The sequence below is a fragment of the Orcinus orca genome, chromosome 16 (assembly GCF_937001465.1).
Source record: "Orcinus orca chromosome 16, mOrcOrc1.1, whole genome shotgun sequence".
NCBI lineage: Eukaryota > Metazoa > Chordata > Mammalia > Artiodactyla > Delphinidae > Orcinus > Orcinus orca.
In genome coordinates, this window is record NC_064574.1 from 7,037,902 (window position 1) to 7,064,104 (window position 26,203).

Here is a 26,203-nt window from a genome sequence, read left to right on the forward strand (position 1 = left end):
CAGCATGGCTGGTTTTACTCTGTGTCTCCCTTAGAGCTATGGGAGTACAAAGCTGCACGCAGGCAACTCTCCGCATCATTTTCTCAGGTTCTTCCACTGCTTTTTTCCAGGTTAAGCATGTGAGGTCCAGGTGAAATCCAGCGCCAATCCTCTTCCCCCAGGGACGGACCTGCCAGGCCAGTTCAGCAGCACTCACAGGACAATTTAAAACAAGCCCTCGGGGTTGGGGCAGAGTTGGAGCAACACTTCAGCAGCTGACAGGGTGGCCTTTCCTTTCCTGACTCTTGTCTGATAAAATTAGTCTCTCAACTCACAGAATGTGAACAACTCCATGCAAACATATACAGGGTCTCCCCACTAAAAGGCTGCACGGACCTGTTTCTATATAAAAGGCACACATGTCACACGTGCAGCAATGCTGCGTCCCCTTAAGACTAAAGAGACTAGGTTCTATCTGCCTAGTTAAGAAATCTTTCTAGGGCAACAGCAACATCTGTTCTGCAAAAGAGCAACAGGTATCTCGAGTCACCGCAGCAGGTGAAGAAAAGCTGAACTCGGCTGACTAAATAAAGAGCTCAGGTGTCTGGACACCCACGAGGGTGAGAGTCTCTGCAGGGTGTGATTCACGTCTCTTGGCTTCACTATTCTCGACAGACACATCTGGGATAAACCTAAAGAGAGGTCCAGCGAGTGGGAGGACCTTTTAAACCAGAAAAGGAAGGACGTTAGGAGGAAAAGTATCCATCGGAGAATAACGAAAGGGAGTCATTACTAACCGTGCACAGACGGCCGCGGGAGGACGGGGCACGGCAGGGCGCACCTGCCTCCCTGAAGTCAGGCCTCTGGAGAGCCACACTGAAGCACTCCGAATGCTACTTAGGAATCAAATGAGATTTTTAAATGACTTTTATTTATCCCTTTAATGAAAAAGTGTCCAATAACCAAATCTAGCCTCCTACTTTTAAAGACATTTAAAGAATTTGACCCAGGACTGCCAGGATTTCATCCAGCTTTCAGAATCCAACAATTACCCTGCGCTGCCCTTCACCTGGGCTGGGTGTTTTCTGCTGTTTGTTTTGTAAGGCAGGGGGCCAGCCCTGAAGAAATACGCAGGTTCTATTTTCCAACCCATGCGTCAGGATCAACAAGAATAAAATCCTCCAGGGATGAAAGGGTAACAAAACCTGCCAAGCAACTCTGTTCATGTGATTTCAGCCAGAGCCACAGCAAGGAAGCAACTGAAGGAAAAAAAAAGCCAGGCTGGGCACGGACACGGCCAGGACCTCTACCCCATATGCGAGCCTCTCCCGGTAAGTGCTTCGTTAACTATGCAGAGATCATGAATGGCACAGGCTGAGCAGGTCTTATTACTAAAATATGTTTTTCTGTGCCTCCTCCATGGTTTTAAAATAGAACGATTGGAATATCAGTAATTTTATAAAATGCAGAAGTAGCAGGCATCTTTTCCTCTCAAAAAACAGTCCTCTAATAAAAATGTTGTTTTTGTTGTGATTGTTTTAAATAGATATCCTAAAATGTAGTTTTCCCCTTCACATCAAAGTGGCTGAAGAAACGTATACACATTTTAGGAATAAGCATGTGTGATTAAGACATCTATTTTACTGGACAGCTCTGACGGTCTGAATTCGAAATCAGTCTAACTACTATGATAAAGCTCAAATAGTTCAAGAAAAAACTGTTAACTTGTAGGGTGCTCTGGACATCATTCTGAGCCCAGAGACGGCAAAAATAACAGACACAAAATTTTCATTGCTGCGGCTACAGTGACTTCTTTGGTCTGAGGGTCTCACTGCTCAGGGACTGGCGGGTACCGAGTAGCCCCACCCCTCTCAAGCACTGAGCACTGCCCCGGGCCAGGCTGAGAGGGAAACGCTCAGCCGTCTGCTCCACACCCCTAGCCCGGTGTCCTCATGAGGCAGGTACTATCATACACCCCCATCTGCAGTCCAGAAAATAAAGACTAGATTGTTTAATCTGGTTAAGCTAATGTTAATACTCTAAAACAGTAACAGTCTATAGAATATATGGCAAAATATTACAAGTTCATCTTTAAAGATGCCCATTTTCTATTTACTAACAGGAATTACCTTTAAAAAAAAACCAGAGGGACTTCCCTGGCGGCGCAGTGGTTAAGACTCTGCACTCCCAATGCAGGGGGCCAGGGTTCGACCCCTGGTCAGGGAACTAGATCCCACATGCATGCTGCAGCTAAGAGTTCACACGCCACAACTAAGGAGCCGGTGAGCCACAACTAAGGAGGCTGCCTGCCGCAACTAAGACCCGGTGCAACCAAATTAAAAAAAAAACAAAACCCACAAAGTATAAAAGATTTAGCAAAATAATTAATTTATCCAGGATGTTGCCAACTCCCCCTGAAAAGCCTATATAACAAATTAAATCCCGTCATAACACATTCAAAATGACTGCCCTTAAGTGTTCTAGTGGCAACACATAGTACCAGACCCATATTGCTGACTTCTGTTCTTGGCTGTTAAGGCCTGCAGTAGGGGCGGTGGGAGAGGGGCACTACAGACAGATAAAGAAGGCAGAAAAGAAGAAGGAAAACATGCTTGCCGGCTCTCATAATTAGGATAGTAATGTATTTTGAAACAACTCCTTGGCAATATTTTATGCTTGGACAAAAACCTAAATAAAAGGTAAAATAATTCCATTCTGAGAACTGTAACTGGGAATCATCTGTGATTTCTAGTACCACGAAAAGGAAAAAATTTTAATACCATCCTTAACCGTAACTTTGGTAATTACTGCTACTGAAAGATACTCTACAAAATCCCTTGGATGTCATATGTCTTCAGTCAACTGAACGTGTAATCTTCAAAACATTATTCACTGTCTGGAAGCTATTCAATTCTACTGTACACTATACATATTTTTTTTTTTTTTTTTTTTGCGGTACGCGGGCCTCTCACTGCTGTGGCCTCTCCCGTTGCAGAGCACAGGCTCCAGACGTGCAGGCTCAGCGGCCATGGCTCACGGGCCTAGCCGCTCCGCAGCATGTGGGATCTTCCCAGACCGGGGCACGAACCCGTGTCCCCTGCATCGGCAGGCGGACTCTCAACCACTGCACCACCAGGGAAGCCCGACTATACATATTTTAATGATGCTACTCACTAAAGGCTGCAGATATGAGGAGCTAAAAGATTATCAAAATATATAAGGGCCAGGAAAGATAATTTAAGGAATGACACTATACGAAAAAAGCCTTAAGATGTTCTCTCACACACACAAAATAATAATTCTAGAAATCCTTTGTGATTTCAGTAGTACATGAGGAAATAGAACACTGGAATGGTAAAATAATGGGTCTGGTCTGAATAAAGAACTTTTGTATCTGCTCCATGATATATAATGATAACTGCCACTCTTTCTAAAGTCTTTAAGATAAATAAAAATTTAAACATTTTGTGGAGGAAAAAAATTGCTCAATAATCAGTAAGACTGCACTTTCTTTTAATGGGCTGCATGTTCCTCTCACTTGGAAAATATCACTTACATTTCTTGGAAATTAATTTAGTGATAAAAAGGCACATGTTTAACAATTACAGTTTCATTATGACTACAAAAGTTGATTTCACATTATAGCAACAAAACCATGACAACAAATCACCAAGAACTGAAATGTCTGCAAAGCTGAAAGTGATGCTCATCGCGACTTAAAAAGGAAAAACTGCCAGGCCCTAAAGAGTTGATTCCTGTGGGAATTTTCACACTGTCCACCCGAAGCAGGTTAAAGCCACAGCAAGAACTATGTAAAATTCAGCAGCAGTGGAGTCTCCAAAGGCTTCATTACAAGGCTGTCCTGACTACCTGGAAAAGCTTGTACTGAAACAATGAAAATAAAGCTGGTGACCCTTCCCACAACATGGCATTCTAGCCACACCGATTTCTAGATTTCAAAGTGAACCTGAGCCAAAAGGAAGATTTAACCAGGCAACTGTGAGCACTGCACTAACAGAACACGAGGCAGAAAGGCAGCAGATTAACTGTGAGCAAGCTCCTGTGCCTGTCTCTCTATAAATAAGGGAGGGAAAGCATTTAGCCAACGTATTGCCCTGAAGGACAACGGACTACACGTGGGACGTGTCTTCACTTAATTATCATAAAACACTGAAAATACCCAATCCCCTGGGCTCTGCATGGGGTATATAGTCTGTCAGTGAAGTGGGGCTAACATTTCTGTGATGAGACCAGCATGTTTTACACTTTGACCATAAGCTTAAAAACAACAACCAAGACAACAAACCAAAAAACCCCCCAAACCCCCTTCCCATGCAAAAGCTAAACACAGGAGAAAATGTAACAAACTATGGTACATGGTTTACCTTTCACCAAAATTCTTAACAGAGAAGCAGTTAAAAGCTTTATTTTCATTTCAAGAAGGTATTTCTGTCCAACTGAATTTCTGTTTTTATGATACATGTTGTGTCTATTTTAGAGACCAGATATGAAATGTGTTAATTATAATGATGACTGTGCTTATAAAAGCTATTATGTAATTTATAAAAATGCCTGTAAAATTATGCCATAACGTTTTATGCTGGGGGCAATCAACATTTACCGAACCAGAGTAAAACGTAACCTGACATATTTGGGCAGTGGTTGTTTTATTTTTGAAGCATGATGGGCAAAAAGAAACTATACAATAAAAATAAATACATTTTTAAAATCCACAATCAGCATTTACAGTTTTTATGGGCTCATAGTTTAAGAACACAGGATAACTCAAAATGCTGCCTTGTTAATGCTTTATCCAAATGGCATTTGCAATAATGATGTGGAAAGGTAAGGGACTAATGTCAAATCTGAGATAAACACTGGTCAAAAGTAAATGGGGGGCTTCCCTGGTTGAGTGTCCGCCTGCCGATGCAGGGGACACGGGTTCGTGTCCCGGTCCGGGAAGATCCCACATGCCGTGGAGCGGCTAGGCCCGTGAGCCATGGCCGCTGAGCCTGCGCGTCCGGAGCCTGTGCTTCGCAATGGGAGAGGCCACAACAGTGAGAGGCCCGCGTACCACCAAAAAAAAAAAAAAAAAAGTAAAAGGGTTTTTAAAAACAGGAAGTAGGGGTTAGTCCAGGGGTTAAGAATCCAGTAGTAGTCCAGGGGTTAAGAATCTGCCTTCCAATGCAGGTGACGCGAGTTCGATCCCTGGTCGGGGAACTAAGATCTCACACGCTGTGGGGCAACTAAGCCCACACGCTGCAACTACTGAGCACAAGAGCTACAACAGAGAGCCCACGTGCCACAACTACAGAGCCCAGGCACCCTGGAGCCCGCGTGCCACACCTAAGACCCAACACAGCCAAAACTAAAACAAATAAATATATTTTTTTAAATAGGAAGTAGGAATAAGCAATGATGTGACTTTTTACAGAAACCTAGAGACAAAATTCATAAACAAGGGAAAAAACTACTAACAATATAGACATTTTACCTGATCAATTTTCTTCACTAAATTCAAAAGGATGGTCTTTGCATGCCAATAATAATTAATTAATTAAAATACTTCTTCATGCATCTCTGTAGAGTTCACGAGAGGAAACTAAATTATTGTCAAATAATTTTATTAGATAAAGATATCTTGTTTTTAATCACTGAAGCCTTCTCTAAAAACAATTCATAAACTCATTGCAACACGTTGAATTATGTGATCGCAAAATTTCTCTTGATTTGTTGTTTTCTTTATTGGAAAGATATATTCTCATAACACGATACAGAATAATGGCGTAAGATAAATTCTGAATAACGCCGAACAGGACAGTATCTATGTCCAAAATAAATATTTGAGATTTTTATCTGCCAATAAAAGGGCAATAACACATGAAAATTAGTCATCAGGGAAATGCAAAGTTAAACCAAAATGAATTACCACTATGCACCTATTAGACTGGGTAAAGTGTTTTAAATTGACCATACCGAGTGTTGGTGAGGATGTACAGTAAATGGAGCTCTCATACACTGCTGGTGGGAATGTAAAATGGCACACCCACTTTGGAAAAAAACCTGGCAATTTCTTAAGAAGTTAAACATATACCTGTATGCGAGCCAGCCATTTCACTCTTAGGTATTTACCCCAGAGACACAAAAACAAAGGTCTACACAAAGACTTGTGCACAAATGCTTACAGCATCCTGTAATACCCTAAAACTAGAAGCAACTTCAGTGTCCTTCAACAGATGAACAGATAAACAGATTGTGGCTCGTCCATTTCATGGAATACTGCTCAACAATAAAAAGGGAAAAACGGTGATAAATGCAGTGATGTGGATGAATCTTAAAATCATTATCCTAAGTGAAAAAAAATCCAGGCAAAAAGGTACACACGTATAACTTTGTTTATATAAAACTGTAGAATATGCCAACTAGTCTACAGTGACAAGAGCATATGAGTGATTTCCCAGAGACAATGGTGGAAGGAGGATGGAGTAAAAGGGGTCCAAGAAAACTTTTAGGGGTAAAAGAAATGATTGTTATCATGACTGTGGTGACAGTTTCATGAGTATACACATATATAAATACTGATCAAATCATACACTTTAAATACGTGTACGCCAATAGAGTTAGCAGGGACGGGGGGGAATAGAGTTAACAACACCCTAAATTCTGCCTGTTGCTCTTTTAGGAAGCTTAGAGGAAAACATTTCAAACCATGGAAATAAGAAGGCGACTGGAGCTCAAAACATGAGCCAGCTGCGAGCCACAAAGCCAGGTCTTCTCGTGTGCGTAGCCATTTGCGTCTTCATTTTTCTTTATTTAAGGAATCCAACTCCTGAGGAACCAGAGGAGGAACCCACCTACCCAGCAGTAGTGGACTGTGGCTTTTATCCAGATGAACTGTGTTCAGCTTTGTTTGAAGGGAAAGAGGTGGCTCCCCAAATTGCAAAATTCTGTAAAAACCCTCACGGATCTGAAATACTTGCTCATTTACACAGGCCAGGAAATTGTTCCAGGATATCCCAGGAGTTGCATTTCATAACCAGACCACTGTCTGCAGAAGAGGGCACCTTCCCTTTGGCATATATTATAACTATTCATAAGGAGCTGGCTATGTTTGTGCAGCTTCTCAGAGCCATTTATGTGCCTCAAAATGTTTACTGTATTCATGTTGATGAAAAGGCCCCCAAGAAGTATAAGACTGCTGTGCAATCCCTGGTTAATTGTTTTGAAAATATTTTTATTTCATCAACGAGAGAGAAAATGGCTTACACTGGCTTTAGGAGACTACAGGCAGATATTAATTGTATGAAAGATCTAGTCCATTCCAAATTTCAATGGAACTATGTCATTAATCTTTGTGGACAGGGTTTTCCAATCAAAACTAACAGAGAAATCATACACTACATCAGAAGCAAATGGAATGATAAAAATATAACTCCTGGAGTAATCCAGCCACCAAACATTAAATCCAAGATGAGTCAAAGCCATCCCGAATTCACCCCTGAAGAAGATATCTATGTACCTCCAAATGAAAGATTCAAAGATGAACCACCCCATAACTTAACAATTTATTTTGGAAGTGCTTACTATGTACTAACAAGGAAGTTTGTGGAGTTTGTACTAACAGACACCCGCGCAAAAGACATGCTTCGGTGGTCTAAAGACATCCACGGCCCAGAGCGACATTACTGGGTAACTCTGAACCGACTGAAAGGTAAGAACAATCCAGAAAAACAGTGTCTGTTCAGGCCAGGGGCAACAACAGGAGAAGTGTATCCTTAACTGAAGATTCTTTCTATTTCGGCTCTTTGCCTTGGTAAACAGCTCTGCATTCTGTAAGACCTTCCACTGGGGTAGTCCAGGAGGGTCTTTGCTTTTAGGGATCTGAGGTTTGCCGAGAGCGCGCCGTGCTCCCACAGCAGGCTGGCTGCTTTTGCTCCCTCTCCAGAAGGAAGTACCAGCACTGTGCATCTCCTCAAATAGAGCCTTTTGAAACTTCTGAGCACAGATCTTTGGAAAGTTCTTCCTTTCTTCCTTCACTTATTAGATACTGCTGGATACCTACTAGTGCCAGGTATCATGCTAGGGGCTCGTTAAGAATGGAAAATATTAAAACTAGTAATTTTGTTTGTGGCTAATATGATACTTCAGATAGGTTTTCTTAGAGGTAGAGGGAAATCTGATGCACTACTTTAAATGGGCTTATTTGCTCTTTCTATAAAGCTGATTGGCTCTTATTGCGAATGTGGCTTCAAGCTTGAACAGCTAAGTGAATCAGTCAGTCCAGGCGACAGTGCAAACAATGAAATCCAGCAGAAATGGGTTAGGAGCTTTTTAAAACCTCTCACATCCACTGAAAATCCTTTCAAATCACCCCCAGAGAGCTGCTGCGGAGAAAACGCGATCCAAAGAAACCCAACATAACACTCTGTCAATACTAGGTGAGTTACTAGGGATGGTGGAAGGGATGAAAAGTGAAATCTAAGCACGAAGACGGAATACGGGACCTCGCTCCACCCTGATACTACCACAGGTGCAGCACACACCCCGCCCCCAGAAGCGTTAGCCTTTCATCAGATGAGAACATGCATTCTGAATGAGGCTGGGCTTCCCCTTCATCTGCTCACTGTATGCCTGCATGTCTTTTCCCTTAGATGCTCCAGGTTCCACCCCAAACACTGGATGGGAAGGAAATGTTCGAGCCATTAAATGGAAAAACAAGGAGGGAACTGTTCATGATGGCTGCAAAGGTAAAAACAAAACCCAAGGGGGTTCTCTGGTGGCCTAGTGGTTAGGATTCTGGGCTTTCACTGCTGGGGCCCAGGTTCAGTACCTGGTCTGGGAACTGAGATCCTGCAAGCCACGCAGTGTGGCCAAAACAAAAATAAAAACAAAACCCAAGCCACAAAACGCCTTCAAACTTTATAAAAACTGTACAACTGCTGCCTCGAAAACAGTGGGAGAAGACTGACAGTCATGTTTACTGCAATCTGGAAGAATTAGTGATGATCCAACTAGCACGGTGTCAATTTTTAAAAAACTTTCCTTTGAATTATAATATCCAGACAGAGAAGTAGACAAATTCTAAGTATTTGAGTCGATAAATTTTCACAAAGTGAACACACAACAGGGCTGCAACTTTTAAAGTTTTAAGATGAAAACACATGAGCTATCTGGCTTGTCCCACCTGCTCCTAGAATTCAAACCCTAACATTTATTTAAAATGAGTTCTCTGTCTCCCTGGGTCTCTTTACTAGAACAGACACCTGAGTAACACAGGTATATGCTCCTCGGTGGGGTCAGCCAGCTGCCCCCATACTTCTTACGCAGTTCTTGCTGAAAAAAGGTCTCTTTGCTTTGCCCTCAGGAGATTCTCCCTGAGGGACTGTGAATTCTTTTGCCCCTTTGTCTTGTGTGCCAGAGGTTTTAGTGACCAGGGCAATACACAAAAGCCAGATCTGGGGTGGAGGAGAGGACATCTCTATTCTGTGAAGAGTCTGGAAGAGAACTAGCTGGCTGCAGAGCAGCTCTCAGGTGCACCGGTTCGGGGAAAACACCTCCGGAGTCGAAGAGCTAGAACTTGGCTCCCGGGAAGTTATCCGTGCCTCCTCTCTGGGGCCGGCACTCTGCACCCCTGAACCCCCAGGGTGAGCAGACAGTCTCAGGGAGGAAACAATGGATGACAGACAATTCGCAGCATGATACGGACGAGTCCAGCAGAAAGATGGCAAGTTCTCTGGTGTACTCCGGGGAAGGAAAACAGAGCGTGCTTGACGTCTCTGGGGCCACAGCTGGTGGTGGACAGAGAACGCGGGAAGACTGGAGCAAAGCCGTGTGTGAAGGCGGCTCCGGCAGAGCACGTGCTCTCCAGGGATACCTGGGCCCTGCGCTGTCTGTCTACAAGAAGCTCCCTAACCACCACGGGAGCTACTACAGAGATACATACCTATTTTCACAAGGCATCTGGGTACAGTCCTCGGGTCTGAATACAGTATATCAGATAATGCAAAATAAACTAGGTTCGCCCAGTTTCCAAGCTGATTTAAAGACTGATCTAAAAGAAACAGGTTGTGGACAAACAAAAAATGGAAAATCTAATACCAGAACAGTTCAAAGACAAACAATTCCCGCTGCCATGTGCACAGCCATCCTCCTGAACAGGTACCAGGTCAGAAGGACTGGAATAATTTTCTAGTATTTTTTAAAAGGTAGATATGATTCAGCTAGGGGGATAGTCACATAGAAAGAAGGTAACAGTTAAACGACAGACTAACAAACAGCCCTGGCCTTTCTTCAGACAGTAAGTGGCTCACAGGGGTTGACAGGACTGGCGGATAAATGCTCAGAAAAGGAGAGGCTCAGATTCTTCCTGAAAAAGTGATTCACCAATGGTATATAAGATGTCATGGGGCTTCCCTGGTGGCGCAGTGGTTGAGAGTCCGCCTGCCGATGCAGGGGACACGGGTTCGTGCCCCGGTCCGGGAAGATCCCACATGCCGCGGAGCGGCTGGGCCCGTGAGCCATGGCCGCTGAGCCTGCGCGTCCGGAGCCTGTGCTCCGCAACGGGAGAGGCCACAGCAATGAGAGGCCCGCGTACCGAAAAAAAAAAAAAAAAAAAGATGTCATGAAGGGTTGTGGCTGTCAATGATAAAGTGATTCCAAATTCTTAGAGTAGCAAAATCTGAGTATTTTAATAATGTTTGCAAGAAAACCTAGTCACTGCGAGTCTTAACGAGAATCATTATTCCCTACAAGTAAACACTTCAGAAAGTTCTTGCCATCACTAGCTTCACTGTGCAAATGGTTCTACTAGCAAAGCAGTACAGGGCCAACCCTGGCCAGCATTCAGTCAGTCCCGACTTAGGCCAAGCACTGTTGCAGGGTCTGTGGTAAACCCTTCTGGAACCCGGCTCTGGGCCTGCTGTCGATGCTCACAGCGATATGCAGGTAGAAACTATCATTATGCACACTTTACAGACGAGGAACCCCAGACTCAGAGAAGCGAGGTCACTCCCAGAGTCACAGGACGTGGCACAGGAAGTGGCAAAGGCAATAGCAGAGCTGGGTCTCAAACCAGGTGCGGCTGCCTGATGCCACGCCACTGGGGGAGCATATGGCCCAGCTCTGCACACAGTGCAGAGCCATCCCATTGCTATCAGCAACAAAGAATTTGTTTATTTTTAATCACCAAAACAGCATTAACGCAATTCTGACAAAGTTCCATTTATTTGTGTTCCCTTCCAGTTCATACGTACATAAGTTATAGAGTATGCAGTTACGATCAAGGTGCAGTTGATTCCTCTTTCACTATGTCCTAAGCTTTTCATATTATCTTCATATTTACACTTTCAACTGGTTAAATGTAATACTACTGAGATTCTGTGACACTGCACCAAGAGTCTATCAGTTAAAAAGATTCTGATCATGATAACAGCTTTCACGCATACAGTGCTTACCATGGGCCAGTTCTAGGCCCTTCACTACACGAATGCACGCTTAGCAGGGAAAAGATCCCTTTTGATTTTTTTCAGTCTTACAAACAACACTGGACATTTCTATGCATGCAGTTCCAACCCTTTTAAATAATATTTCCTTAAGATAAGTTTCTGGAAGTAGGATTACAGTATCAGCAGGGGGGGAGAGAGCATGGCAGCACTGAGCAGAGAAAAGAGCAAGGTCTCCAAAATGGACAGAAATTTCCCTTACACGCAAACTGAGCACTCCTGCCTCTGCAAACTGAAGGTGATGACAGAAACCACCTCCCAGTGTTGGTGGGAGGATTAAAATAGAGTAGGAGGGGGCTTCCCTGGTGGCGCACTGGTTGAGAGTCCGCCTGCCGATGCAGGGGACACGGGTTCGTGCCCCGGTCCGGGAGGATCCCACATGCTGCAGAGTGGCTGAGCCTGTGCTCCGCAACGGGAGAGGCCACAACAGCGAGAGGCCCGCGTACCGCAAAAAAAAAAAAAAAAAAAAAAAAAATAGAGTAGGAAGAGTCAAGCACAGTGTCAGACACATAAAACGTGCTACTGAGTTCACCTCGAAGGAGTCCAATCAGTACTGGATCCAAACTAGAATTCCAATTTTAATTACTTCTACTTATATCAAACTCACTCTGCAAAACCAAAAGAAGGTTGAAGCAATAGAAGGTTGAAGCAATATGCTGGTTATTAAAACCAACACAACTCTTATGAACTACCCACAACCGAGGAAAATAGTTGAAAAGTTCATGGAACTTAAAACAGCAGCTATCAGAATTTAGGTCTTATCTGGCAAATGATGGCTGTTACTTCCCCCTTGTGCTCATGACTAGCTAAAATTCTACAGTATTCACCTAAAGTAGCCATTAAACATTTCAGAAATCACTAACCAAACAAATGAAAGCTTCCCTTCCATCATGAATTCAAAATTCAACATAAAAGCCCCTGTCAAAGCGATCATGGAAACCCCATTTAATCTGAACTGGCATGAAGCAGAGAGGCCTTACAGATGACCTTAGAAGTGCATCACTTTTCCACGTGGATGTAAACTGATGAGGAAACAAAGGCAGCTAAGTTTCTGTGTTCCCTTTGCAGGCCACTATGTCCAGGACGCCTGTGTGTATGGACCAGGAGACTTGCCCTGGATCATTCAATCACCTTCTTTGTTTGCCAACCAGTTTGACTCGACCGAGCCTCTTGTGGTCTCATGCTTGGAGCGGTGGCACAGACTTAAAGTTCTAGGGCAGGGGGAGGTCCCTGTGGAACCACACTGGCATTTCAAACGGGAGAGTCATTTTAATATGAAATTGAACCACTGAGCTGGAAGTTATAGAGAATGTTTGCTTTCTTACTGGTATAATTCTGTTTCCCTAACTTGAAATCAGAGAACATTCAACCAAAAAGAATGGGAAAATAATTCCTTGACACAAGTTAGTCCTGAAATGAGTTTAGAAACGTGCTACCAACAAGACTCTGCTATTGACTATAGGCCACTTTTACGGCTTTGAGAAAGAAATCACAAGAGAAAAAATAACTCAAAGTCCCACTGGTGACTGGGTAAGTGGCCTGGAGGCTCGACTGCCTCACTTAACAGCTGCTGAAAATCAAAGTCCCCCAAACACTTAGATTCAGGCTCCGGTTAGAATAAGAACATATCTTGTCTTAAAGATATACTACTGTGGATGAGATTCTAAAAAAGAACAAACTCCCACAGAAAATGGGAGAAAATATGCTTATCTCTGGCTGGGAACAATGTAACTTTGTTCTGGAAATCCTAGAAAAGCATGGAAGAGTCTATTTCCTTTGGGTAAAATAAAATTCTGGAGTTGAAACACAACTTCCTACAAAGGCCGCCCTAGGTCCCTGCAGCCGTGCAGCTGTGATGATGCAGTGGTCTACGTCTGCACAGTCTGATACCAGACACAATCACGGGGAGAGCTGGGCATCTGAAACGTGGCTGCAGTGGCTGATTAAGGGAACCTTAACTTTTAAAATTTTAATTAATTGAAATCTAAATAGTCACATGTGGCTGATGATTACCATACAGAACAGCACGGGTCAAAGGCAGGAATGGTCTGAATTCTCTCTACTCACAGATTCAGCTCTGCCAAAAGTCCGCGAATCTTTGTTGTTTTGTCGAGGACTTTTAATACACTCTCTTTCTAAAAAAGAGCTCACGGCGTCATACAAGGCTGGAAATATACAACTATTAAATAGCACAACTTAAAACAACTAAAATAAAGGAAAAGCAGGAACCACAGGAGAGGACACTAAAGAAATAAATGGATAATTCAAGGGTGAAGTATAACCCCTCAGTGAACTGACGCTTCCCAAACAGAGAAATGAAATGAAATCCACTCAATGAAAATAGCCCTTGAAAAGCACGAAAACTACAGAGAAGGAAAAGAGGCTCTGAAAGCACAGCCCACAAATCAAACCCGAGCTACCCACAGCATATTAAAATCTCTGTTAAACAAACATTTCTTCCCCAAAGATACGTAATCCCAGGGAGAACACACAGTAGCGGGTTAAGACTGTCAGAGGAGGGCGTGAGAGCCCCAGACAGCTCGGAGCAGCCTCCCCGCGCACAGGCAGACACACAGCTCACGGCCGTGTTCCGACTGGCTGTTCCGAAAGCTCAGGTTCACCACAGTCATGTCCCTTACGTTTCATCACAACCCATTTGCAAGTAAGTGCACACCCCACTGCATTTTTTAAATTAAATAAAATAAAAAATAAAGGAGAAGCTTAAATCTTTTCAAATTACTTAAAAGATAAGCCTTCCTTCATCTCATTTCAACGTCAACTCACAGAACCCAAATTCAAACACATACGTGCCCTCAGAGGGCTCAAACATTATAATGGAAGAAGTCATCTCAGTGAATCCTTTCAGTAACAGTGAGATAAAATAAAAATAATAAAATAACTTAAAGGCATGGTGGAACGAAGCAGCATGAGATTCAGGGAAGCGCAAGCTGGGTTTCAGTGGAGCGTCAGGGGACAGGCCAGGGAGGCCAAGGTAAAGCAGCAGGCTTCGTGGGGATCGGAACCAGCAAGAAGCTGCTGCTCTCTCCAGCCTGACTCAGCCTCTGGCTGTACTCATTCATGAAGTAAAAGAACAAAATTAAATCATGTGTAAAACACGTCTGAAATACATTGCTACAAACTGTAACTTAAAGGCAACCCTGAGGATAACAGGGATACTGAGATGATTCCTCTAACTTTCTGGGGAACAGAACCTTCTTGCTAACACGCAGTCTACTGTTCAATTTTTCTATTGTATTTTTCTTTCATGTAGAAGTCTACAGCTGCCTGTGCTGTATATGATTTCTTGAGGCTTAATATTCACAAAGACCATAAAGACAGTAGAAAGGAAAAGCGTGAAGGAGGCTGGGCCCGAACAGCAGAATTTGCCAACCGCTTTTGAAGAGACCCCCTTCCTTATTTTCTCCCCTTTCCACTCCACCCCCTCCATGACAAGTACTCAAAACAAACAAACAAAAGGTATACGAGTGTAAATTTTTGTTTCGCTTGTGACTTTAAAATATCCCCACACCGCACTCACCTGTCACAAAGCCTAAATAAATGAAGCCAGGAGGCTAGCAAGTCAAACACTGCTGCCCACACCTCTAACACCCAGATCAGCTTCTCAACCTTTACTGTGCATACAAGTGCCCTGGGGCTCTTGTTAAAATGTGGTTTCTGATTCTGCAGGTCTGGGGAGGGGCCTGCGAGTCTGCATTTCTTAAAAAACAAAACCTCCCAGGCGATGTCAATATTCGCAGGACCACGGACCGTGTTTTGAGTAACAAGCACATCATTTATTTTGCAACCTGTGATTACTCCGATGTGTTTCTTCTTATTACAAGAAGGGAAGAACATAGTGGGGAATACAGCTAATTTTTCGGCTGGTGCTTTGCTGACAGTGAAAACAAAGAAACCTAGCAACTACATCTCTTTGGACTCTGTTTACTGAAATCAAGTGTGCACACCATGTGTTTTAGACACAGAACCAGAGCTACTTCAAACCCTGGAGTCTCTTCTAGGGAACTGAAAAGCCAAATGTCGATGGAACTACACAGGGAAAAGCAGAGAACGTGCACACCCTCAGTATCACGGAGGTTCCTGACACTGTTCGTTTTTTTTTTTTAAATATCACATTCTATCGTGTCTGTTTACTTATTTATTCCTTTCTGTTTCCATGGGAAGGTGTCTTCCTTTTTTTGTTTTTTCCTTTGGCCGTGCCGCGCAGCATGCAGGATCTTAGTTCCCTGACCAGGGATTGAACCCGTGCCCACTGCAGTGGAAGTGCGGTCTTAACCACTGGACCGCCAGGGAAGTCCCTGACACTGTTCTTATGATGTTGGTTCCCCTAAATTTCAGACATTACGTAAAACATGAAAATATTTGCTTTAGACTTTGACACTGTGGCCTTATCTTCCCTCATTCACATTTTCACGATGCACTACAGCTCCTGAAACTGCGCCATCACTCTTCCTTTTGCTAGTTTGGCAGAAGTGGCTCCTGTTCACCTCTTCTTCCTGGGCGTCCAGCTAGACTATAATCCCCAGGCTCCTGCATGTAGCTGTGGTCACGTGACTGAGTTCTGGCCAATGGAATGTGAACAGAAGCATTAAGTAGGCCTGGCCCATAAAAACCTCCTAAGCTAGATGCTTCCTTCTCTGTTCCCATCAGCCAACTGAATGGAGAATACTCTAAACACCAGAGGAGGTCAGACCTACAGGACAGAAGAAGCCTGAGTCCTTGAGTTTCCCTTAAAAGAAAGCTGCCTAACCAGGAGCTCTCACCGTTATTAGCCACTGGAATTGGGGGGCTGTTTGTTACAGGACATAGCCAACCTTGACTGATATACTTAGTATTACTAAACTTTAGAGACCTGAAATTAGAAGTACGAGCTTGATTCCTAATGACAGTATACGAATTTGTCATTGGATTTTTTCTTCATTTAAAAATGTCATTGTTTGGAATTTGGGTCTAAAAGGAAAGCGTCCAAAAATTTACTACAATTCCTTTGTTTTACATACTAGAATCTGAAACCCAGAGAGGTGAAGTGATTTATACTCCCAAGCCCGCCAGTGCTGGTGTGTGAACCAAAACTGATATATATCAGGCTCTCAGTGTCGGTCCTGTGAGTGCCCGAATGAATGACTCCCACTCAAGTGTGCCACTGACTGACTGTCCCATGCTCTGATTTTCTAAACTGTATAGTGTTATCAGTTGAATTATGCTCCCCCCGCCCCGGCATGTGTTGAGGTCCTAATCCCCAGTATGTTAGAATGTCACCGTCTGCAGATGCAATTAGTTAAGGTGCAGTCACTAGTGTGGGCCCTAATCCAACCCGACTGGTGTCCTTATAAAAAGGGGAAATTTGGACCCAGGGACAAACTCCACAGAGGGAAGACAATATGAACAGACACAGGGAGAAGCGGCCACCGACAACTCAGGGAGACAGGTCTGGAACAGATCCTCCCCTCACTGCCCTCAGGAAGAACCAACCCAGCCAGCATCGTGACTGCAGACTTCTAGCCTCCAGAACTGTAAGAAAATAAATTTCTGTTAAGTCACCCAGTTTGTGGTACCTGGTTATGGCAGCCCTAGCAAACTAATACGCAGAGTATTCAATCTAGCTATGTTGCAAAGGCAATTTTTAAGGAGATTATACAAGTGAAAAGAGTAAAATATTACTCTTCTGATAACAGATTTATTTTTAAGAGAATTTTGTCCCTGAGGTGTTCCTGGACTCCAGCCAGGGTCCTGTCTTGACTGCAGGTGGTCTCAACAGCCCTGGCAGCCCCCATTAGGAGGCTGGAGGAGCCGGTGTCCGGTCCTCAACTGGTCTTGGCTTCTTGCGCAATCCTGATGCAGTTGCTTCCCCTTTCCTCCTACTTCCTTCCTTTCCCTTGAAGCGCTCTACGTAGACTTTCAGACGTTTACTAGCACTTTGTTCCCAGGCACCAACAAAATGATTTCAGAGTTCCCTTGCAATGTTGCATTTCCATGAAATAAAATCAACTTCTCTGCAGAGCTGTGAGCAGACACTCCTATTCTGCTTCAAGTCTGTCAAGATGGTTACGGATGCCTGAGGTCAGCCAATGAAGAGGACAACTGCACGCCAATCTAAGAAAGTTATCCCTGTGGGTCGGGGAAAGAAGCCTGACTGCTTTCGATCCCCGAGTCCCCCAGACCTGCCTGCCCCTTAGAATTATTCCGGGAGCTTATATAAAAGTGGAACTCCGTGCGGGCTCCACACTAACCCTGAAGATTCTCACGAGGGGTCTGAGGTGGGGAGTGGGAACTTAGCAAACCACTGTGGGGATTCTATAGTGCAGCCTGGGTTGGGAACCACCGATTCAGGACACTTGGCTGCTTTAATAAATTTCAGCTTCATTTCCCACCTTCTCATATTTATATCCTTTCAAGTAAATTTCCTCAGTGTGCCTGCGGATGTGTCTAACACTCAGACAACGCCTCACGCACTATCTGTGAAAACACACACACACTTGGACACAGAACAAATGCGAGCAAGGTTCCTTTCCTGCTCGCAGGAAGCCCAGGCCAGCTGAGCCGTTTCCTTCACGATACTTCTCTCTCAGGCTCCTTTTCCTCACCTGCTGTCAGATTCTTGCTCTTGTTTAGTCTTTTCCCTCTGCCCATACTGCACAGACCTACACCCTGCTGCTCCCCAGGCGCTGTGCTGCTGCAAAGGCGTCAAGGGCCGCCTGCTGCACGCCCCCCGAGCTGCCCCTCTGCCTGGCACTCAGAGCTTCCGCCAGCAGTCTGACTCACATCTCTGGCCTCTCCCTGCTCCTGAGCGGCTGGGGCAGGACTACATCTTGAGGCCCCATCTTCACAGGCTGCCCCGGCACTTCCTCCCCTGAGTGTGACGGCTGCTCTCCTCTCCCACACATTCCCTTTGCCCACAGCGCACCCACCATCACTGACAAGGGCGTCTCTCAAACTTCAGGCGTTCCCCTGCCTAAGGTACCGTCAGTATCTTAATATTTTTCGTTAAATCTACCCATTGTTTTTACTTAAATTTACTTTAAATGTTGACTTTATATTCATACCATATGTATAAAAACAGTACCCCTTGCCATAAATGTAAAGAAAGCATAAAAATGCAGAGAACACAAACATATCTCTCGAGGCCCTGCCTGCCAAAGCTCTGAGCGTAAGGTCCGCTCTCTCTTGGGAGCTCAGTGAGATGTATTAAAACCATCCGAGGACCAAACGGAGACTTCCTCCACAAGGCAGGCAGGCACACAGGCAGAAGGTGCGCCAGAATGGGAGCTACCGTCCTGCTGTGCAATGTCTCACAGGGGCGTCTGGGGTCCTGTCTGTGGACCCCTCACACCAATTCGCCTATGCCAGCAGCCATGTCCCACTCTCTGGGAAAGCCTGACCTGTGAGAACACGCTCTGCCTTCAAGGCCTAGAACAAATGTTTCCTCCCATAAAGCCATTTCTCACCAGCACAGCCAGAAAGTTCTCTGGCCCTTCAACTCCAGTAGCATCCTTACATCCACTTGGCAACTGGCCTCAAAAAACAAAACAGAATATGATTTTTCATGTAACCTGATTCCTGCACGGCTGCAGTCTCCTTGAGCACAGGCACTGATTCCTTCACATCCCATCCTCCCTGGGAACACCTGTAACATCGTCGTGAACACAGGAGACATAATAAATACTGGACAATAAACGACATGAATCAATTCCTGAATGCATTCTTTGAATTTCTCTTTTTTTGGCAAAAGCTTAATGAGACAGATTCCAAATTCTCTGACGGCTTGATCCGTAATCGCCCCAAACTGGAAACAACTCCACGCCCCTCCCTGACTTCTTCACTACCAATCACCTTTTGTCTGTCTTTTGAGTCTCAAATAAATGGAATCACATTTGAGCGTATCCTCCTCCACGTCTGACTTCTTTACAGAGAAATCGTTCTGAAACTAAAGTACATCCGGCCTGGCCGAAAGCTGTCCCCAGCTTCCCACTGCTCTTAGGGTAAAATCCACAAGCCCCAGCGCAGCCACCTGGGCCCTACAGAAGGTGGCCCCTGCCTCACCCTCATCTACTTCTCTCCTGTCCCCACCATCCACCGCACTCTCTGCTCCTTCAACTAGCGAAGTCCTCCGCCACTTCTGAGCTTTGGCTCAGACCTCGCTTGGCTGGCTGCCGTTCACCCTCGGGTCTTAGCTCAAAGCCCCAGAGGCGCCCCCGCCGACCACCGCTGAGGGGGCCTCTCGCCCTCCGGCACCTCACCCTCTGCGCTTCCTTCCTGGCAGCTGTCACAAGCGGTACTGCCTTGCTCGGTTACCTGAGTGTCTCTCTCTCCAACTGGAATGTGGGTTCCATGAAGGCAGGGACTGGATCAATCTTATCTACAATGTACGCCACCCCACGTGCCTAGGACGGTACTGCCCATGGCAGCTGTTCCACAATAGCTACTGGATCAAAGAATAATTCACAACAGGGAGAAACAGTACTGGGAGGCCTAAGGAAATCCAAGCAGAATTAATGTGCGTGAAAATGCAGCCAGGAGTTGTTGGTATCCATGACATTAAAGTAAATGCCAGTCTCCCCACGGACCGGCGGAACACCCAGACACAGATGTCCCAGGCTGCAGCAGCAACCCCGTGAGGACAAAGCCCTCAGCACCGCCCTCACGTGAGCTGAGCAGGCACGCCCTCACGTGATGGGTTCACTCACTCCCGAGAGCATCTATTGAGGACGTGCGACCTGCCCTGGGGAGAACAAGGCTGGCGGGGTGAAGGATGGACGAGCTTTGCCTTCGCTCTCAAACACTCACAGGCGGAGCACAGGGGATCACGAGGGCAGCGAAGATACACCACGTGAGGCTATAATGGTGGATACACGTCATTATATACTTGTCCAAACCCACAGAATGTACAGCACCACGAGTGAACCCTAATGTAAAGGGGATGTGGGTGATGATGGGGTGTCAACGTAGGCTCACTAACTGGAACAAGTACACCACTCTGGGGGGGGATGCTGATAATGGGGGAGGCACCTGTGAGGGTAGAGGGTACGGGGAAAACCCCTTACTTTCCTCTTAATTTTGCTGTGCACCCAAAGCTGCTCAAAAAAAATATAAAGTCTTTAAAAAAAAAAAAAAAAGAGTTAGAAGAAGAAACCCTCATGGTCCAGTAGGGAAAGCACCACCTAACTAGCAATTACACTGTGATGAGATCAGTGGGATAATAAGGTGCCCAGGGAGCAGGGAAGGAGACAGCAGCAAGGTTCACACAGGAAGCAATGGCTCTGGAACTAAGGTTCGGGGAGCAGGACCCCTCCCGCTGGCAGGTCACGGTGGAGGGGACAAAGGCACAGGAGAGGACAGGCGGGCAGGGACACATCACAAGAGGCGGTCTGAGTCTCTACTTCCGGCAAGGACGGGAGTAGAAAGGTTTTAAGCAGAGAAGCAACTAATTAGATTCATGTTTCAGAAAGAATTGAAAGATGCTGAAATGACACATGGAGGGGGGACCCCAAACCATCTGATTTCTTCAGCTACTGGGAAGGAACAAATGATGTATGTTAACAACTCACCGTGTGACAAACTTCTGCTTTTATCTCTTTCAGGGCTCGTTCAGAAAACACGCAACCACAGCACCGCAGGAAACAAAACCTGGAGAAATAATCCAACATGGAGAATGACTTAAATAACAATTCAAAAATCATTACCCACATTTATCAATTAACATTTGTTTTGTTTACACAAAGGCCAAGAACCTCAAAGAAAAAAATGGTTATATGTGATTCCATTAAAAAAAAAAATCAGTGTGTCCTAAACAAAGTACTTAAAACACACACACACACACACACACACACACACACACACACACACACACACACACCCCGCTTTCTGAAAGTGTGCCTTACGCCACTTCATTTTTACGAAAGACCTACATTAGTACCTATTTTTGCTAACGGAAAGAAATCCAAAGTGGATTTCTGCTTTTATGAAAAATGGCAAGAACTAAAAAATGGCATTCAGCATTTGTTTTGCAGTGAGCTGTTATACAGGCAGCTCGCACCCCAAGCTCCTTCTAGAGGAACTACATTCAGCATCTCAGTGTCAAGCTGCCATAGCTTTGAACTGTGTCTGTGACCATCTGTGCTTTATCCCTATTTATTTTGTGCATCTGCTAGCAAGATGTGTCTTAAGGGTAACTGCTTCTTCGATTTACGCCATTTCAGCTTAGGAAAGTTTTCTTAGTCACTTAGGAAAAGCTCTACTTTTCAGAGAGAGGAGAAACTTGTGTGCTGAAATTAAAACCACAAACATAGGCCAAAGTTCCACTCCTACCCCCTTGCAATAATCCTTTGGAAAAAAGACTCTATCAATAAAAATAAATAAAGGCATTTTTTTAAAAACACCATAAAAAGTCAAAAGACAGAATAGGAACTCAGGGAGAAAATATTTTAAACACATATGAGGTTCAGAGTTTACGAATATTCAAAGAGGTCTATAAAAGCAACAGTACACAATATAGAAAAATGGGTAAAGGGCGTTAACATGCAGTTGACAAGAGAAATATAAATGGCCAAAACACACAAGAGATGCTTAACCCCTACTTTTAATTACAGAAATGCATTTCAAACAAGGACATACAGTGTTTTACCTATCAGGCAATAATGAAAGAGTCTGAAGGTATCCAGTTGGAAACTGTCTGAGGAAACAGGCACGTGTTGCTGGGTGGCTACAACATTTCAGGACAATTGGCAGTAGTATCAGGTAAAGCATCACTCTGCAGACTTTCTCCTACAGAAACATGCCCACAAGTGTGCACATGCACAAGTATGTATTTATGAAGTTGTGTAGTACAGCAAGGAAGAAGAGGAAGCCACCTAATGCCTATCAACAGAGGACTGGTTAAATAAATATGAACCCTTACACAGCTATTAAAAAGAATAAGGTGGGACTTCCCTGGTGGCACAGTGGTTAAGACTCCATACTCCCACGGCAGGGGCCCTGGGTTCGATCCCTGGTCCGGGAATTGGATCCCACATGATGCTGCAAGTAGGAGTTCGTGTGTCACAGCTGGGGAGCCCACGAGCCGCAACTGAGGACCCTGTCTGCCACAACTAAGGAGCCGGCGAGTTGCAACTAAGGAGCCCGCCTGCCACAACTAAGACCCGATGCAACCAAATAAATTAAAAAAAGAATAAGGAAATCTGTATGTATGGCCAAGAAAATGTTTAAATTAGACAGAGAAGTAGAAAAAAATAAGGTTACAAAATATGTGTAATATGATTCCATGCCGGTGGGAAGCATACATGTCTATTTGTGTCTCTCTTGCAGAGGTGCAGGGAAGTGTGTTGTGTGTTGGGGTTGCAGAGGTCTGTAGGGGGCGTTAGACACCGAACAGCTAACAGTGCTGTCACTGGAGGCTAGGATGGGGCAAAGGTGCAAAAAGCACTTTCACAATTTACTTCTTTTTAATTTACTTCTTTATTTATTTTTTTATTTGGCTGTGCTGGGTCTTAGTTGCAGCATGTGGGATCTAGTTCCCCGACCAGGGATCAAACCCGGGCCCCCTGCATCGGGAGCGTGGAGTCTTAGCCACTGAACCACCAGGGAAGCCCCTCACATTTACTTCTTATGTTCCTCTAAAAAATACCACCATAGAAACTTTCTCCAAACTTTTCACCATAGAAACTTTCTCTAATTTCTCCATAGAAACTTTTAATCCTAGGGATTATAGCAGATGCAGATTGCTCTAATGAAAACCAAATTAATAACATTGTACTAATATTCATTAAATGTTGTTTAGGACTTAAAAAAAACCCTGCTTTATGAATGCTTACTAAGTATTAGTGACTTAGGAACTGGTTTTTCTTTAAACAAAGGCTAAATGTTTTTATTATACCAATAACCTATTTCTATTTTTCTATACACTTAAATCTTTATTATACAAACGTTATTAAATATACAAACTAACCCCCAAATCAATTTTTGAGTGTGGAGGCCCTATTTACAGGAAGAGGGCAAAGCCAAAACAGGCAAAGCTCAATTAACCGAGAAGAGAAAAAGGAGAAGAGATTAACCAGCAAATGAAAGGGAAAAACTGGGGGAAGCCACAACTGGAGCAACAGGCTACAGGTAACCCCTGCTCAAGACGCCAGAGTTGAGTCTGTTTCTGCTAAGTTCCTCTTTTGGGGGTGAACCATGGTTTTCTTAAAAAGAAGTGGGAAGCCAGATACAAAAGGTCACATATTGTGTGATTCTATTTTATATGAAATATTCAGAATAGGTAAATCCACTGGACAGAAAGCAGATTGTTTGCTGCTAGGGGCTGGGGGGAGGGGGCATGGGGAGGGACTGCTTAATGGGTAGGGGGTTTTTACTTTGGGGTGCTGAAAATGTTCCGGCACTAGATGGAGGTGATGGTTGCACAACACTGAGAATGTACTAAATGCCACTGAAACATACCCTTTAAAAAGATTGTGAATGTTATGACTTTCACCTCAAAATAATGTGTACGTACACACACACACACACACACACACACACACACACAAGTAGGACAAGGTTAGGTACATGAATCTCATTCCCCAGAATATTCCTCTTGTGAAATTTAGTCTGGACTACCAGCTATTAAAGATATTTCTAAATGGTGGGAAAGAAGTTTAAAGCTTTGGCAAAGTGAGACATCCTATAAAAAGGCACCTACTAATCCACTCGACATTCGTATTTTTTTAAGGGGGAAATATACTTACTTACTTACATTTGCAATATAAATCTCAAGCTTAAGATTTCTGGTGCTCTAGCCAGAGGATCTGTTAGCTACAAATTCAAAGCAAGTTATCATCATCAACCGGGCCTTTCACTGACCGATCAACCACACGTTCTGTAAGACCGTTTCCACTGCAGAGTTTTAAGCAATTGTTAAGGAAATGGGATTTGTTTGATGGGAAATATCTGTCCTTTACTTTCTTTCCCATAGGAGAAGACCAAAGAACTCAACTCAAGTCTCCTAAGTGTCACAAGACAGATTTTTCAACTCCCTCTTTACTTTAGGTTCTCCTGACCTCAAGAACAGAAAGCCGCACACAACAAAGAGGCCACGTTACACGTGGCTGGTAGGGAATGAACATGCCTTGTGCGCCACCCAAACCAAAAGGCACCTTAAAGAAATCCGTGTGATTATTAAGCTTCGGCACAGATCCTAACAGCACTGGGATTACTCACCCAGACTCCACAGCATCTGCCCACGCCCATTACTGACCTGTGTCGGCCATTCATCTCCAAGCCCACAACAGGGCAGATGAAACGTGCCCGCTGGAGGTCATCGTGTTTGTCACCTTTAGTGTTTCCTTTATCTCCTTCCCAGGCGGGGTTATCAGACAGCCTCAGTTCTGTCACATTCTGTGAAAAAAACATGAATATTTTAAGAGTTCCTTTGACAAATGGATCATCTTTGGCCTTAATTATTATTCTAGTCCCTTCCCATCCAAACCTCTTTTTCTACTTTCCTTTAACATCAATTAACATGGATATAAAATTAAACCATAAGTTGTGATAGAAAACAAAATTTTTTAAATGCACTGTCTAGCAAATAATTAATTTCTATTTTACAAGCATTTTGCTATATAAGGCAAAGTAACTTCAGACATGAAAATTTACCCCACTAAGAGAAGAAAGCTTTGTATTAGTTTCATCCAGAAAGGAACACTTTCTTCCCTGGCTGATGAAGCCTCACTGAGGCTGTTCATATTACTGACCAGCCACGTTTATTTAACAGATAAATAGACGGTAAAATCTGTGAGGCCATGGTCTAATGAGTCCAAGGCAGAATATTAGCCGGAGATTACTGTCACACTCCAAGATCCAGCTGTTCCGGTTTTCAAAATTCAGTTTTACAAGGAGTGACTTAACAGCCCCACTTTAGCATTTGAAGCATTTCTTCATATTTAACCGCACCATTTAATTTCAACACTCCAGAGAGCAGCTGAGCACCTTGAAAGGAAAGCCACCACACACGGGGTCGGCTTCCTGCTTGTGTGTTCATCAAGTTCTCTGCTCAGAGTGTCTGTGGACTATTAACTGCAGTAATAATAACCTTTGCATTGTTTTATGTGAATCCTTTTGTCTTTACAGTTGTGATTTCTTGGAAAAAAAAATTTTGCATTAAAAAAGTTCAGCCACATACATTATATATTGCGTTTTAAGTATAGACTTGTATAAGTTAATTTCAGTGATAATCGCATTTTTGAGATAAGATAATTATGCTACTATGGGTTTTTGAGAAATGAATTCTCTTCCCAAGGAAACAATGGCAACAGTCAGCATGGTTACCTCTACAGCACTACCAACAGCTACATCTCAGAATCACTAATTTTTCTGAAATAAACATATTCTGTAATTACCCCGAGAACTCAAACAAAAAGCCTATTATAATAATAAAAAAATTTTAAAAAGAAACAGAAGGAGGAAAAAACTCAAAGCCTTAGCCTGGGAGTCAGGGGCTCTGGACCTAGTTTCAGCGCCCCACTGACGAGCCATGAGGCCTCAACTTGTCATACACAGCGAGTGTTTTCACCTGTCAAGCTTGGTGGTTCTCAAATTCTTCACTACTTTGATATTTCTCCCACTGACCAGATTTGAAAGATTCTGTCCTCTCAACAAACTTCCTTTACTAAAAAGCTTGTTTTTCCACTTTTATGAAAGAACTTTCAGAACCTCTAATCAGCAGGAGATAACCA

At 43.9% G+C, this 26,203-nt stretch overlaps 2 protein-coding genes across 6 annotated transcripts in view; one reads left to right on the plus strand and one right to left on the minus strand.

Moving 5' to 3' along the window:
• Positions 1–26,203, minus strand: part of RTF2 (replication termination factor 2) — a 40,289-nt gene that overhangs the window by 8,792 nt on the left and 5,294 nt on the right. For both annotated transcript variants that reach the window (XM_004282298.4, XM_012537626.3), the window contains exons 4-5: positions 24,727–24,866; positions 21,044–21,122 (exon numbers count right to left, since the gene is read on the minus strand). In XM_004282298.4, the coding sequence (XP_004282346.1) occupies positions 21,044–21,122; positions 24,727–24,866 (219 nt within the window). The remainder of the gene's footprint in view (positions 1–21,043; positions 21,123–24,726; positions 24,867–26,203) is intronic.
• On the plus strand, positions 1,117–12,848 carry LOC101282433 (beta-1,3-galactosyl-O-glycosyl-glycoprotein beta-1,6-N-acetylglucosaminyltransferase 7). Of its 4 annotated transcripts, XM_033410416.2 has the most exons (4): positions 1,117–1,310; positions 6,662–7,690; positions 8,631–8,726; positions 12,549–12,848. In XM_033410416.2, the coding sequence occupies exons 1-4, from the start codon at positions 1,295–1,297 to the stop codon at positions 12,770–12,772; spliced, it is 1,365 nt and encodes a 454-aa protein (XP_033266307.2). In that variant the 5' UTR covers positions 1,117–1,294; the 3' UTR covers positions 12,773–12,848. The 4 variants fall into 4 exon arrangements, 1 of the variants encoding a protein (XP_033266307.2); XR_007472014.1 differs by lacking the exons at positions 6,662–7,690; positions 8,631–8,726; positions 12,549–12,848 and adding exons at positions 2,102–2,897; positions 3,121–3,536; XR_007472016.1 differs by lacking the exons at positions 1,117–1,310; positions 12,549–12,848 and adding an exon at positions 9,344–9,468 and having other exon boundaries at positions 7,557–7,690; positions 8,357–8,726.

Excerpts from the sequence above, each read along its gene's own strand:
- LOC101282433 (XM_033410416.2), top strand. Across the intron at positions 7,691-8,630 it reads AACTCTGAACCGACTGAAAG|ATGCTCCAGGTTCCACCCCA; the intron begins GTAAGAACAATC and ends CTTTTCCCTTAG. Across the intron at positions 8,727-12,548 it reads TGTTCATGATGGCTGCAAAG|GCCACTATGTCCAGGACGCC; the intron begins GTAAAAACAAAA and ends TTCCCTTTGCAG.